Source organism: Lotus japonicus, chromosome 2, assembly GCF_012489685.1.
Source record: "Lotus japonicus ecotype B-129 chromosome 2, LjGifu_v1.2".
NCBI classification, from domain to species: Eukaryota; Viridiplantae; Streptophyta; class Magnoliopsida; order Fabales; family Fabaceae; genus Lotus; species Lotus japonicus.
In genome coordinates this window covers 83,338,003-83,351,514 of record NC_080042.1, presented here as the reverse complement: position 1 = coordinate 83,351,514, position 13,512 = coordinate 83,338,003, and the positions used below count along the sequence as shown (strand labels likewise).

The 13,512-nt window shown below is 31.8% G+C and overlaps 2 protein-coding genes across 2 annotated transcripts; both read left to right on the top strand.

The window, feature by feature from the left end:
• The first annotated feature begins 4,240 nt into the window (after positions 1-4,240).
• LOC130737143 (uncharacterized) lies at positions 4,241-8,611 on the top strand. The gene is made up of 6 exons (XM_057588911.1): positions 4,241-5,367; positions 5,524-5,617; positions 6,787-6,850; positions 7,248-7,431; positions 7,549-7,633; positions 8,505-8,611. The coding sequence occupies exons 1-6, from the start codon at positions 4,561-4,563 to the stop codon at positions 8,609-8,611; spliced, it is 1,341 nt and encodes a 446-aa protein (XP_057444894.1). The 5' UTR covers positions 4,241-4,560.
• A 3,449-nt stretch (positions 8,612-12,060) lies between these two features.
• LOC130735790 (uncharacterized) lies at positions 12,061-13,323 on the top strand. Its single transcript, XM_057587688.1, has one exon. It carries the CDS (start codon positions 12,196-12,198, stop codon positions 13,126-13,128), a length of 933 nt encoding a protein of 310 aa, XP_057443671.1. The 5' UTR covers positions 12,061-12,195; the 3' UTR covers positions 13,129-13,323.
• Positions 13,324-13,512: the final 189 nt, after the last annotated feature.

The window sequence follows — 13,512 nt, the reverse complement described above, 5'->3', positions numbered from 1 at the left end:
CACCATGCACTTGAACAGGTTTTTGTATCTAGTAGTATGTAAAGAATTGATCGTTCTCCAGATGTGAAACTCCAGATGTTTCTATATGTAGCTTAACAAGGGTCATGGGAGGAGTTATTATGATGTGTTGCAGAACCATTGCCTTTGTTTTGTTGTCAAAGAATCAATTAAAAGAACAGGAGGATGGACATGCTTATCTAGCTGATTTTTTTTGTTGTTGTTGTTAATCATTGATTAATTTCTCTAATGTAATACAATTTCTCTAGCAGAACCATAGCCTTTGTTTTCTTGTTTGTTACACAATCTTGTGCGTGTCCTTTTTAATGTACCTCAAGATTTCTCAAGAAAATAAATTAAAGAAGATTGTCAAATTTGTTCTTTGGTTCATAACAGAATGAAACACTGAAAGAGTTGATAAAATCAACAAGGAAACATAAAGATTACATGCCACTCATGCCATATACATCATTTTCCAAAAATCTATATATATATATAAAGCTCACTTGAGCTATAAGTATTAAATACATTAATGACAAAACAATGAAGTTAAATAATTTTCTATTTAACTTTCAATATACATTCACTTATTATTAATTATGAATTAGTAATGGTTAAAATTTTCAATTTCTCATATTTTAAATTAAATATTAATATTATTTTAATTTTAATTATTCATTACAAATGAGGGAAATTTTAAAGTAATAATAATAATTGAAATTGACTAACTTTACATTAATAACAATATTAGATAGTTAATATTAATCTTTTATTAAAATTAAAATTAAAATTAATTTAATAATAATTATTCATCATAAGTTGAAGATTTTAAAAAAAATAATAAATAAAACTTATTACTATTTTTTACACTACCTACTAAAATGTAAAATTTACTTTGAACCTTTGAATTAAAATTTTCCTTTGTATTAAAAAAAATAAATTAAAATATTAAAAATGAATAAAATTGCCTAAGTCATTAGCTATTCAACTACATACTAAAATGTACAACTCAATTGAAATTTTGGTATAAATACACCAAAAAACAAAAAAAAAAAACCTTGTATTATATACATTAAACTAAACTAAAAACTTATCAATAAAATTTTCAAATCAATTAGTTGTTCAACTACCAACTAATTTTCGTGTTTGTTGTATAAGGAAGAATAGAACATGACAAATGACTCCTGAAACATAACACTTTAGTTCTCTAAAAAATGGTGAAAACATAAATAAACCTAGACACTCAAATAAACAAAAACTACACTTTTATTTGAGGTAGGAAAGTTGATACGAGTTAATATAATAATTTAATAAAATATTTCTCATATTTTAAATTAAATATTAATATTATTTTAATTTTAATTATTCATTACAAATGAGGGAAATTTTAAAGTAATAATAATAATTGAAATTGACTAACTTTACATTTAATAACAATATTAGATAGTTAATATTAATCTTTTATTAAAATTAAAATTAAAATTAATTTAATAATAATTATTCATCATAAGTTGAAGATTTAAAAAAAATAATAAATAAAACTTATTACTATTTTTTACACTACCTACTAAAATGTAAAAGTTACTTTGAACCTTTGAATTAAAATTTTCCTTTGTATTAAAAAAAATAAATTAAAATATTAAAAATGAATAAAATTGCCTAAGTCATTAGCTATTCAACTACATACTAAAATGTACAACTCAATTGAAATTTTGGTATAAATACACCAAAAAAAAAAAAACCTTGTATTATATACATTAAACTAAACTAAAAACTTATCAATAAAATTTTCAAATCAATTAGTTGTTGAACTACCAACTAATTTTCGTGTTTGTTGTATAAGGAAGAATAGAACATGACAAATGACTCCTGAAACATAACACTTTAGTTCTCTAAAAAATGGTGAAAACATAAATAAACCTAGACACTCAAATAAACAAAAACTACACTTTTATTTGAGGTAGGAAAGTTGATACGAGTTAATATAATAATTTAATAAAATATTTCTCATATTTTAAATTAAATATTAATATTATTTTAATTTTAATTATTCATTACAAATGAGGGAAATTTTAAAGTAATAATAATAATTGAAATTGACTAACTTTACATTTAATAACAATATTAGATAGTTAATATTAATCTTTTATTAAAATTAAAATTAAAATTAATTTAATAATAATTATTCATCATAAGTTGAAGATTTAAAAAAAATAATAAATAAAACTTATTACTATTTTTTACACTACCTACTAAAATGTAAAAGTTACTTTGAACCTTTGAATTAAAATTTTCCTTTGTATTAAAAAAAATAAATTAAAATATTAAAAATGAATAAAATTGCCTAAGTCATTAGCTATTCAACTACATACTAAAATGTACAACTCAATTGAAATTTTGGTATAAATACACCAAAAAAAAAAAAACCTTGTATTATATACATTAAACTAAACTAAAAACTTATCAATAAAATTTTCAAATCAATTAGTTGTTCAACTACCAACTAATTTTCGTGTTTGTTGTATAAGGAAGAATAGAACATGACAAATGACTCCTGAAACATAACACTTTAGTTCTCTAAAAAATGGTGAAAACATAAATAAACCTAGACACTCAAATAAACAAAAACTACACTTTTATTTGAGGTAGGAAAGTTGATACGAGTTAATATAATAATTTAATAAAATATTTAATTAGATACAAAATATTTCAAAAAAAATTTATTAGTCACAATCATTTATTTTTTAATTTAATTATCATAAACAATTTAATTAAATAATTAAGCAGTAAAAGTTTCCTACGTTTGTATTAATATAAAGGAAGCAATAACAAATTTATCTGTAATTAATATATTAATAATAAAATTAAATATTTTCAAAAGTAATTCAACTACCTAAATTGAATAATAATATTCATTCTTTTAGAAAATGGAAATATATTAGATAAAAAGATATCTTGAGAACACTCTCTCTCAAGTGAGGTAATCAGAAACGGAAATGAACATAACAAAGAAATTGAAATGAAAAGAAACAGAGCAGTCTAAAAAACATAAGAAAGCAAGCTGCCTAGAAGCTACAAAACATACGAAACCTACACCAGGAAAGCAGGAAACAAAAGTAGCTTGAAAAGAACGTAAAAAAGCCACCAAGGACAAGGTGCACAAGCCAAGAGAACTCAGCAAGGGAGAGCACGGAGAGACAACCGTGAGATAGGAGTAAAGAGAATCTCCTCCAAGCAGTTGTAAACATAAAAATTGACTTGAATTTTGCATAAGGGAAAAATAACAAAAATTAAACTTGATTAATGACAAAATAACGTTATCAATAAATAATTTAGATAAAATAGTTTAAATTTAAAAATAACGCTATAAGGTATTTACCATGTACTATAATGTATGTGTGCTTTATTTGAAGAAACAATCTCAATATAATTTTATGATCATATTATACATTAGTAAAAACGATTTTGAGCAAGCTTAGTAGAAAAAAGTTATGACCAAAGTTGAATAAATATAAATTTATTGCATAATACTTAATCTATTTAATTTATATCGTATTATAGTTGAACAAATGAAATTACTTTATTTTTCTCGATTTTAACATATGTAAACCTGTTTGGGAAATTGTGATTGCCCTTCCCAAAAAATGACTTTCTCAGTAAAAAGTATAAAAAATGGTAAAACAACTTTTTTGATGGTATTAAAAACTTATTGCTTAATTTTTTTCAAATGGATTGCATTATGTTTCACATTATTAAATAAATAAATAAATAATTTTATAAAATTATCTAATGCTGATTATTAAATATTAGTAATTAAATTTTAAGTAATATTAATTATTTACAAAGAGAACTCCAATACTATTGAAAAGTCTTTTTGTTTTTGAAATTTTTGAAATGTTGAACACAATTATTATTTTTATTTTAAAATAATAACTATTTTAATATTTATGTAATAATTTAAACTATAATCATTATTATATAATGTTAAAAAATGTTAAAAAAACCCGTGCAACGCACGGTATAATACCTAGTTATATGTAATTCAATCGGCTGTTCATTGGTCATATTCCTCTAGATTTGGATCTCATCCTTCAATAAAATAATTGTTTAAACCATTTTGCAGTACTATGTCTTTGGCACTGAGACAAGCCAGGAAGGCAGTCTAAAGCTGAAACAACAACAATTTTATAACTGAAATGATGAAGGCAATGTGGCAGCAGAGGAGGCAAACTAGCTGATGACTAATGAGGTTTTCTCTTACTATGGTGGGCTGGTGGCCTCTATTATAATCACTCATATAATAGTTTGCAATGTTTGGCACTGATGAGACAAATTCACCAATTTCCAATGAATCCTGCATGGATCACACATGCTCACATTGATTGAGAGAGCTTAGCTGTCTGTGCTACCTATTTTGTTGGCCTAGAGAATTGAAGAATAAACATGATTGGCTTCTATATATAAAGAGGGAGTCAAGGACTTGGTATACCAACACAAACACAACATCATTCAGCTTCATTCCTCTGAGAAAAGAAAAAATAACCACCAAAAGAGCAATTAAGCATGGCAAACAAGTACCATGTTCGTTCAAACAGTCTACCTTCTGGATCTCATCAAAGCTCCATTAGAATAGAGGAAGAGCTAAGCAAAATCCAGACTTGGGAAGCCACATCCACATCCACATCCAACTCAATTGGATCTGGCCTATCCTTGCTTGAAGATTTGCTCATTAGCTTGGAAGATCTTCTCAACATGGCTTCAACCCAAAAGTTGATTTCTCACCATCAAGGTGAGAAGTTTGTGGAAGAACTTTTGGATGGCTCAGTGAGAATCTTGGACATTTGTGGCATCACAAGGGACACCATGTTACAAATTAAGGAACATGTTCAAGAACTTCATTCTGCTCTTAGAAGGAGAAAGGGGAATTCAAGCATTGAAACAAGTGTAGCCAAATATAACTTCTTCATTAAAAATATGAAGAAGAATGCTAGAAAAATGGTCACATCCTTAAAGCAGATGGAAAGTAAATTTGGAGCATCATCACTCTTGAATCAAGATCAAGACCCTGCTAGAGTGGTAAGTGTTCTTATGGAGGTCATCATAGTGAACATGTCTGTCTTTCAATCCCTTTTGTCTTTCTTGGCTGGGCCTGCTTTAAAATCAAAGAAATGGTTGCTGGTGGCAAAACTGATCAATAAAGGGGTGATAGCTTGTGAAGAGAACTTAGAGAATTCCAATGAGTTGCATTCTGTGGAATCAACTTTATGCAGCCTTGTAAGTGAAGGTTCTAATGCTGAGAAGATACAAGCTGCACATGAACGAATGGAGGCTTTGGAGAATGCCATTGAAATCCTAGAAAATGGTTTACTTGTTTGACCATGGCAGCTGATTCTGTCTAATGGTCCTCTCAAAATTAAGGCTCCCAAAATTATTTCGCAGAATAATATCCTGTCAAATTTGAAATCCCAACTAGGGAAGGGATATCAATTGGATACAAGCTCAATGGGTACCTATATGTTTTTCTAGAATCTGAGCAGAGACATTCTCAGTTCGAGGGCGGTGCACGATGCTGGGGATGGCTTAGAGCACGGTAGTGCATTGAGAATCCACAGCGTGGGAGGTACTTGCAGAAGGGACTCAAACACAGAAGTCAGCAATGGATTAAAGAGTAAATTCTTTAAGACTAGAGAACTATAAAAGTAATTGTGAGTAATGTTAGCTTACAAATATGAATATATAGTAGTTAGAGTGAAATGTAGGGCTGTCCAAAAAGGCCCAGCTCGAACCGAAACCGGCCAAACCAAGGCCTTTTCGGTTAAAACGAGTGGATCGGGCCGAGATTCGGGTGCTGCGGGTGACAAAAAACGGTTTTTTGTGGTTTTGGTCGGTCGGTCTCGGTTTTGACTCAAGCCCGACCGAAGCAACTTAAAAAAAAATCCAATGCTAGGCCCAGTCCATGAAGCGATGCAAAATAAATAAAAAAAACCTTGCCTCGTAACTCCCATCACTCATTCGGCCCAACTTCTCTTAAAACACCTTCAACCTCACCTTTTAACCCTAGCCGTCACACAATCTTCACCTTCTGAAGCCAACGTTTCTTTCTTTTTCTTTCTCTTCAAACTCCAAACCCTAGCCGCCACCCACAGCAAAAAGTCAGAAGCTCTCTTCTCACCATGACCACCAATCCCATCTCTTCCCTTCTTCACTTTGTTGCAACCACCTCTTCACGTAGGCCTCTTCCCTTCCATTTTCTTCAACGCTGCCACGATCTACACCGTCCACCATCAATGTCGTCCTCGCCCCCCCTCTCTCTCTCTCTCATGCCTATATGAGTGTGGAGGCATGCAAGAAGATGGATCTGTTGACAGACAAGAGTTTGCAAGAAGATGGATCTGTTGACAGACAAGAGTTTGCAAGGAGATGGATCTGTTGCTTTTTGATTATGTTGTTATTTGATTTGTATGGATCTAATGTTTATCTTCTTCTTTCTTAGCATTTTTGTTCGAAATTTGTACAAATTTGTTATTAATTTGCTATGATTTGGTTTGGATTTGTATCTTTCATCCCATTTCTCCTTTTATTTCAGATAATGTTTGCAAGGAGATGGATCTGTCGAGATTTGAGATGGATCTGTTGCTTTTTGAGGATGTTGTTATTTGATTTGTATGCATCTAATGTTTATCTTCTTCTTTCTTAGCATTTTTATTCGAAATTTGTACAAATTTGTTATTCATTTTCTATGATTTGGTTTGGATTTGTATTTTCCATCTCCTTTCTCCTTTTTTTCAGATAATTTCTTGGATATACTAGCCGTCCGAACCCACCCGCCAGAATTGAGCCCAAACAGCTCGTGGTTAGTAAGCGGACGGTGGCGGGCCTGGTTGTCTAGTGTTTTTCAACCGACCAACCCGACGATTTTGGCCCGAAACCGCCCGGTGGACAACCCTTAGTGAAATGTAATAGAAATGTTTACTTGATGGTCAAGTTCTCCTACACCATGTTGACTTGATGGTCAAAGTGTCTTAAAGTTACCAAAGACCGGACGAAGAAACATCATGATAGTGAGAATAATTTTTATTAATATTATCTAAATTGAATTTCATAAATATATGTATATATATTTTTTTAAACTTTCATTCATATATATACTTATATTGTTAATTAGTTTCACACAATTAAACAATGGAGTTGCTGCCAGAAGGATGCATTACATCTGTTCTGTCTTCTACCACTTCAAAGGATGCTTGAAGGCTCTCCCTCGTTTCCAAGAACTTCTGTTATGCTGTTGATTCTGACACTGTCTGGGATTGTTTTCTCCCTTCTGATTCTCATTCCATCATGTCCCAATCTCCTTCCATTTCCAACGCTCCTTCAAAGAAAGCTATATACCTCGTTCTCTCTGATCACCCTGTCATCATCGACGAGAGTAAAAAGGTACGTACTTTCATCATCAATCTCACCTGATTGTTCAATTTCTCATATTAGGGGTTTTCAATCGAAGTATCAATTAAAATTTGGTTGTTCTCTGTTTAATGTCTGGAATGCATGTAGAGTTTTCAATTTGATAGAAAAAGTGGGAAGAAGCATTACATGCTTTGTACCAGAGATCTGGCCATTAGTTTGGTTGACGATGAGTGTCACTAACGTTGGTCAACGCTCCCAGAGTCAAGGTCAGATTTTGGATAAACTGTAATTGTTTTAACTTAATTTAATGAACTGGGAACCAGGTTATTTAGTTGACTCAACAACCTCTTGAATAGTGAAAAATTTACAATTAGAGTTTCTTTTTTGGTTCAACTTGTCGTTCTTTCTTTAATTCAACACCTTCTTGAAAACTTTGGAGTATATTAAAGTTGGGTAATAGTTGATGATGTTGCAGCAATTTCCATTGCCACACTATCCCTTAGTACTCTTAGAATTAGAATCCAGGTTATTGCTAACTACTCTGCCTAAATAAGCTAGTTGTGACCCTTTATAAAAATTTATTTACCAATACCTCTAAATAATGTGAGACCTTAATGAACTCTTAAATTCATTTGTCACGTGGAAATTTCTGTATCATTGAAATTCGCATATTCAATTTGATTTGTTGATGTTTATATAAATGACTTCTTCTTTTTCTTCTTCCCTTGTTGTAATATTTGGTTATAATATAATTACATATATGTGAAATATTTAATTTTAAATGCATCAGTAATCTGATAAGATAGCATATTATCAAAAGAGTAGTACTGGAGTTATTATTCTTTTGCTGAGCTATTGTAAGTTAACATTACCCTAGAGATACTCCTTCAGAGCTCTTGACAATTTTTTCCTTACTTTTCAACGTTGCAAAATTTTGGACATGTTTCGTGAAGTTATTGTGTTTTATTGTCTTTAATTATTGGTAGATTTCAACAATTAGTTGACACTTGGACATCTGAATATTGTGATGGTTTTACTTTTCTTTTTTGTTTGAAGATTGTCAATGCTTTTTAAATTTTATGATTGTCATGTGGTGTTATCAGTTGGCATCGTAGGTGGTTATAGCATTAGCAAAAGTGTCAATTTGTATCTTGACTCATTGGAAGGTGAGGTGCACGACCAAGTAGAGAGACTACCAACCCAAGTGTGAGAAGCGATGAATGGTTGGAGATTGAGATGGGGGAGTGCTTCAATTCAGACCATTAGTCTCCAAGGCCTGAATTGAAAAACTCCCCATCTCAATCTCCAACAACTCATCGCTTCTCACACTTGGATTGGTAATCTCTCTATTTGGTCGTGCGCCTCGCTTCCAATGAGTCAAGATACAAATTGACACTTTTGTTGATGTTATAACCATCTACGATGTCGACTGATAACACCACATGATAATCATACAATTTAAAGGAACTGACAATCTTGAACACAAGAAAAGCTCCATACTGAGTATTTGGGGTCAAGAAATTTTTTTTATCTTCCCAATAGTTACAAGCCACCACGTATGCAGAAACAAAACAACTTCAGGAAACATGTCCAAAATTCTGCACAAGTTGAAAAGTTAAGGATACAGGAAAAAATGTCAAATGCACTGAAGGAGTATTTCTAGGGTAATGTTACCTAACAATAGTTCATTAAAAGAATAATAACTCTAGCACTACTCTTTTGATAATATTCTATCTTATCAGATTACTAATGCATTTAAAATTAAATATTTCACAACTATGTAATTATATTATAACCAAATATTACAACAGGGGAAGAAGAAAAAGAAGTCATTTCTATAAACATCAACAAATCAAATTGAATATGCGAATTTCAATGACACGGAAATTGCCACGTGACAAATGAATTTAAGAGAGATCATTAAGGTCTCACATTATCTAGAGGTTTTGCTTAATAAATTCTTATAAAGGGTCACAACTAGCTTATTTAGGCAGAGTAATTAGCATTAACCTGAATTCTAATTCTAAGAGTACTAAGGGATAAAGTGCCAATGGAATTTGCAACAACATCATCAACTATTACCCAACTTTAATATACTCCAAAGTTCAAGAGGGTGTTGAATCAAAGAAAGAACGACAAGCTGAACAAACAAAAAACTCTAATTGTAAAATTTTCACACTTCAAGAGGTTGTTGAATCAATTAAGTAACCTGGTTCCCAGTTCATTAAATTAAGTTGAAACAATTACAATGTATCCAAAATCTGACCTTGACTCTTAGAGTGTTGTCCAACACCAATGGCGCTCATCGTCAACCAAACCAATTGATAGATCTCTTTATGTCCAATTGAAAGCTTTACATGCATTTCAGACATTAATCAGGGAACACCCAAATGTCAACTGATACTTCTATTGAAAACCCCAATCTGAGAAATTAAACAATCAAATGAGATTGATGATGAAAGTATGTACCGTTTTACCATCCTTCTGGCAGAATAGAGATAGAATATATGCAATGCATCTTTATGGCAACAACTTCATTGTTTAATTGTGTAAAACTAATTAACAATATATATATATATATATATATATATATATTTTGACACACACACATATTAATGAAAGTTTCAAAAACATATATACATATATTTAAGAAATTCAATTTAGATAATATTATTAAAAACTATTATATGCACATCTGAATGTTTGACTATTATTATGCTTCTTCGTCTGATCCTTAGTAACTTTTAGGACACTTTGACCATCAAGTCAATATGGTGTAGGAGAACTTGACCACCAAATCACGTTAGTTGAACTTGACTATCAATTATGTCAACTTAGTCTTATGTTAACTCAGTAACTTAGAAAGTGAGAGTTATGTGTTTGGTCGTCCGACCGACCAGCTTAACGATCACTTGATCGTGTAGTCTTTGGGCCGACCAGGACGAAAATGAGCTATATAGTCATTTGGGCCAACCAAAGCATTATAAAAACATATAAAATGAGTATGAAACTTAGCTATGAAATGAGTGAATTTTGTGAGACCCTAAGCTACCTCACAACCTATGAATTTACATATTGTGATATATGATACATCTCTTATCGTATCACATTTCTTTATTTGGTTTTTATGGAAACTAATTTTTTACCGGCAAATGTGAAAAACCAGTGTGTTTGTATTTTTGTCGGGCACATTCCAAAGCAATTTGAATATGCTTCCAATTTATGTCTTTAGAACGAATGTGCTTTAAACGTAAATACAAAATTACAAACACACATTTAAACAAAGCATTGTTAGGATCACACGTGTTGAGAGTTGAGACCTTGTTTAAACATAGCACTGCCAAAAACTATTATGCATTGTATAACTTCTGATGAGAACTTATGGGGACGGAGGAAATATGTGATTGTCACATGCGTTCTGTATACTTTTGCAACATTATGCTTTTCGTTGCACCTAAACAAAGAACAATATGGATTAGGAGATAATTTTCCATCAGCAATCACCGAACATTCATTATCTCATTCTAAACATTTAAGGGATTCAAGGTATTTGGCCAAAATACCACACATCAGGTTAATTATGGTGTAATGAAGATATCAAATTATGTCGGAAGCAACATAGAGGATTCACATTTGAACAAAATCTTGTTGTAAGATTAAGGAGTGTTTTTAAAGTATTAATTAAAGCAAAAGCATTCATCATCTTGAAATTAAAAAGCTATTTTGATTTACTTTTCCAATTAATTGCAATATCTTACACAATTTATTAAACATCTCTCAATTATTTTCGAGCCAAAAATATCTATATCATGGTAGAGCTAAAACTCATATCTAAGACCTTACTTAAGAGAAATCAGACATGCACATCCTAAATTAGCTCCTTACTTAAGTGATTCTATTATATTTTTTAAAGTATTTATGTTCTTATTCACTTCATCTCACGTGAACACATCCTATGATAGCAAACATGATTACAATCCTTGAAGGGAACAATGTATAGACCTTGCCATTCGTGTAAAAAAAATCCATAGCAAAAGGACAAAAAAAAAAACTGAAATATATTGTCTTTGATTTGCCGTATCTTCAGTCCTATATCTCAGTGCAAGTCCATAGAACTTTGCAAGACAAGCTTTAATAACAATAACCGACCTTCTCGAACGAAACCATTCATAGGTTTTATTCAATAGACATAGGGAGTGAGACATGGAATGGCCTAAGTTGTGAGGTGAACCCTGCACCATATGTAACATAGAGATAGTTACCAAAAATGATATATACACACCTCATTTTTTAAACACTTTATTTCCACCTATTTTTGTTTCTATCTCTCTCATCTTATCATCTATCACATTTCATATTTCCTCTCTCTTACTTTTTCTTTTCTTCCTATCTCTCTCCCATTTCACCTCTTTTTGAGGTGTGTAAGAAACATTTTCCGATAGCTACTCTTCCCATTTAAAATGAGTGGTTACGTGTATTGCGGGTAGAAGATGTGACAAGTGTGACAACAACATGCAACATACCCCACATCATGGAAAAGCCCCACACTTCCTTCACATGTTATATATCCAATTAGCATCATGATTCATTACCTATAACTACAAGAATTTAGATACTCATTGTATATATTCTCTTCAACCCCCCCCCCCAACACAAGGTAAGCAGTAGCTTAAGCCCCCTTCCACTATTTTATTTTTTTTCAAAGTGCGGTTTCTAAGGATAGAACGCTCGACCTACGGGTTTAAGCAGACACCTTTAACCATTGCGACCGACATCATTTCAGTACCTTCCACTATGATGAAAAGAGCAACTATGGCTACCTTTTCACCAAAGCATTCTTATCGCTATGGCATTCGATCTATCAGCTTACCAACTAGATCACATCCAAGCACAGTTAGAGTTGAAGAAGAGCTGGACAAGCTTCAATCTTGGGAACAATCATCTTCCTCAAGGGTGGAAGCAATTTGCTTTGGTCTATCTGGCCTTGTAGAGCTATACAAGTGCATAGAAGATCTTTTGAAATTACCACTGACCCAACAAGCACTGTCTCACCACCAGAATGAGAAATGGGTTGATGAGTTGTTTGATTGCCCTGTAAGATTCTTGGACATTTTGGGAGAAACAAGGGATTCCATCATGTTAATGAAGGGAAATGTTCAAGAATTTCAATCAGCACTTAGAAGGAGAAAAGTTGGAGACATGGTGATTGAAAGGCACATCTCTGCATATTGGAGTCTCAGAAGAAACACCAGAAAAACATGTACAAAATCTCTGATTTTATTGAAGCAAATAATAGATGGGTCATTTGGTGGTGCCTATCTTCCTTTAGATCTAAATCAACATCTTTCTGCAGTTGTGAGAGTTCTCAGAGAAGCTAGTGTGATCACCAGCTACATTTTTGAGTCACTAGTGGCATTTCTTTCTTCACCTATCTTCAAAGCAAAGGTTAATAAGTGGACACTTGTGTCAAGACTTATGAGGAAAGGGGTCCTTGAATGCAACAATCAACAGGAAAATAAAATTGGACTGGAAAAAGTGGACCTAGCACTTTGCAGAATGGTTATGGATAACTCAAGCAAGGATTTTGAGGCAGAGAAGATTCAATCTGCAAATAGAGAGCTTGAAGCTGTGGTGGTAGTGTTTGAAGGGTTTGAAAATATGTTGGATTGTTTGTTTAAGCACCTTATTAATACTCGAGTGTCTTTTCTGAATATACTTTCTCCTTAGAGGTAGAATATAAAAGGCATATATATGTAGTTCAGAATTCAAGTCCAATGAGACCATTTGCATATTAGAGAATCTGTAACAACATTACAGACATTTTTCTACTTGTAAGGAGGGTTGTTAATTGTTATCAATGCAATTGTACATTTTATTTTTATTCTTTTTTCTTAATGCAGAATTGTACAGTAGTATAAAATTATCTTTCTTCTAATAATAACCTTCCCTTTCTTCCATGTTCCAACCTGAATCTGGAAACTTCATTTTCCAGTCACTTTCAGAGTGTCACTGTTCTGATCTACTATCCAACTTATGGGCATCATCCATCACTTCAACTTGGTCCCATTAGTTATGTCACTTCATCTTGGTCCCATTAGTTATGTAATTAAT

Coding starts and splice junctions, on each gene's coding strand:
- LOC130735790 (XM_057587688.1), top strand. CDS start 12,196: ATGATGAAAAGAGCAACTATGGCTACCTTTTCACCAAAGCATTCTTAT.
- LOC130737143 (XM_057588911.1), top strand. CDS start 4,561: ATGGCAAACAAGTACCATGTTCGTTCAAACAGTCTACCTTCTGGATCT. Junction 5,618..6,786: donor GAGAATCCACAGCGTGGGAG/GTACTTGCAGAA, acceptor CCTTTTTTTCAG/ATAATTTCTTGGATATACTA. Junction 6,851..7,247: donor TTGAGCCCAAACAGCTCGTG/GTTAGTAAGCGG, acceptor GGATGCTTGAAG/GCTCTCCCTCGTTTCCAAGA.